Source organism: Fonticula alba (assembly GCF_000388065.1).
Source record: "Fonticula alba strain ATCC 38817 unplaced genomic scaffold supercont2.1, whole genome shotgun sequence".
Lineage (NCBI taxonomy): Eukaryota > Rotosphaerida > Fonticulaceae > Fonticula > Fonticula alba.
In genome coordinates, this window is record NW_009242971.1 from 105,806 (window position 1) to 107,983 (window position 2,178).

General features: G+C 73.8%; 1 protein-coding gene across 1 annotated transcript; it reads left to right on the forward strand.

Annotated features, from left to right (window-relative positions):
* Positions 1–126: 126 nt before the first annotated feature.
* Positions 127–1,617, forward strand: H696_00019 (hypothetical protein; the record flags this gene model as incomplete). Its single annotated transcript, XM_009493858.1, has 1 exon — positions 127–1,617. The coding sequence occupies one exon, from the start codon at positions 127–129 to the stop codon at positions 1,615–1,617; it is 1,491 nt and encodes a 496-aa protein (XP_009492133.1).
* Positions 1,618–2,178: the final 561 nt, after the last annotated feature.

Genomic DNA, 2,178 nt, shown 5'->3' on the forward strand with positions numbered 1-2,178 from the left:
CCCCCCCCCCCGCCCCCAGGCGAGGCGCTGCATAATCACCACTGCTACCCGGCCCTGCGCCGGTGCCTGCGCGCCCGGCACAATGGCACCACCATCGAGTGCCTGCAGTACCAGGGGCAATACCACATGGTCGAGGGGTATGCCTACCTGCCGAGCGAGCTGCCCGACCGGAAGCTGGTCGGCGGGGAGCTCCTGCCCCAGGGCCCGGAGCACTGCTGGCAGGCCACCCCCGGCAACAGCAACCTCTGCGACGTCTGCCGGCACCAGGCGGCCCCGAATGGCAAGTGCCGGCCGGCGGTCCAGCCGGTGACCAACTGCACGGCCCTGGCGCATGAGCACATCAATGAAGACTGCTCGAGCTGCGCCTGGGGCAACCTCCTGACCCCGGAGCGCCGGTGCATCTCCAGCTGCTACTCCAGCGGCAGGGCGACCTGCGGCAATTTCTGCTTCCCGCCGGGGGTCCTGCCGGATGGCTTCTCCTGCGCGGCCTGGGCCATGCGCGACAATTCCCAAACCCAGTACACCTCGCTGGGCCACCCGTCGAACCACCACCTGCTCAAGTGCAGCCGGCCCGGCTTTTGCATCGACTGCCACGACAGCTGCGAGGACTGCGTCGGCCCCGGGGACCGGGACTGCCTCCGGTGCCCGGCCGGCCGGATGCTGCTGGTCAGCCGGCGCCGGACCATCGACGGGCAGCGGATCTACGCCGGGACCTGCATCCGCGGGGCCCGGAGCCCCGACGGCGGGGACCACCCGTCCGGGCCCATGCGCTGCCCACCGACCACGGCCGACATCGGCAACAACATGTGCGTCCCCTGCGCGCAGGGCTGCCACACCTGCGGCCAGCCCGCCACCAGCCAGTGCCAGCAGTGCATGCGCGGGCTTTTCCTCATCCAGGGCGGCCGGTGCTGGCCCAGCTGCCCCGCGGCCGGCACCTTCAAGGACTCGCTCACCGGCCGGTGTGTGGCCTGCTCGGTGCCCGGGTGCGGCCGGTGCCCGGCCGAGAACCCCGGCGTGTGCACCGCCTGCGCCGACCCCGCGCACAAGCTCCACCAGAATGCCTGCGTCGGGGACTGCCCGCCGGGCATGTTTCCCCTGGCCGGGGCCTGTGTCCGGTGCCCGGCCGAGTGCCGCGCCTGCACCTCGCTCGCCTGGTGCACCGAGTGCGCGGCCGGCTTCTTCGGGCATGAGGGCCGGTGCCTGCCCCTGTGCGGCCCGGGCCGGCTGTGGGACAGCACGGTCATCCCGGGCACCGGCAGCGGCTGCGACACCTGCCACCCGAGCTGCGCCTCGTGCCTCGGCAGCACGGGAAACTGCCTCGCGTGCGGGCCCGGCCGGCGCCTGGTCCTGCCCAGCCACCCGGCCGAGGCGCAGGCCTGCACCCTGGCCGACGCCTGCCCGGCCGGCTACTACCCCTCCGGCGGCCAGGAGTGCCGGGCCTGCCTGGACCCCAACTGCCAGGACTGCCCGACGGCCGAGCGTTGCTCTCGGTGCCGGGCCGGCTTCAGCCTCTTCGGCGACTTGGAGTGCTTCGCCTCCTGCCCGGAGGGCTACCACAGCCAGGGGGGCGTGTGTGTCCCGTGCGCCGGCGACGCATGCGCCCCGGCCGAGCCCTGACGACGCGGCGGCCCCCGCCGCATGTGCGCCGGCGCACATGCGTGTCCGCATGCCACGGATGTGCATATGTGCAGGGCTGTGCGTGCGTCCATGTCGGGCGACTGTGTCGGGTTGTGCAGAGACACCGACCAGCAGGCTGGCAGGGCGCACGCCGCGCTCCCGGACCGCCGGCGCCCGGCCGGCCGGCCCCCCCCCCCCCCTTGCCCGCATCCAAGTTGAACAGGCCCAGGGGGGAGGGGGGAACTGTCAATACAAGAGCCATCGATCAAGGCCCCCGCCCTGTCCCTGCGACGCCGGGTGCCGGCTTCGCGTGCTGGAGAGCACGCCCAGTCCCATCAGCGCAGGCACATGTGCCCGAACACCGACGAGGGAGGCATCAGAAGGGGGGGGGGACGCTCCGACAGGGACGTGGGCCCGGCCACCCGGGGGGCGGCCCCGCCACAGGCGCCGGCCGGTGCGTCGGAATTGTGCCGGAGTCCGAGCGCACAAGTGGGGGCCATCCCCCCGGTGCCCGGGGGGCCTGCCCGCGTGCCCGGCGGCGCCGGCATGATGTGGCGGCCC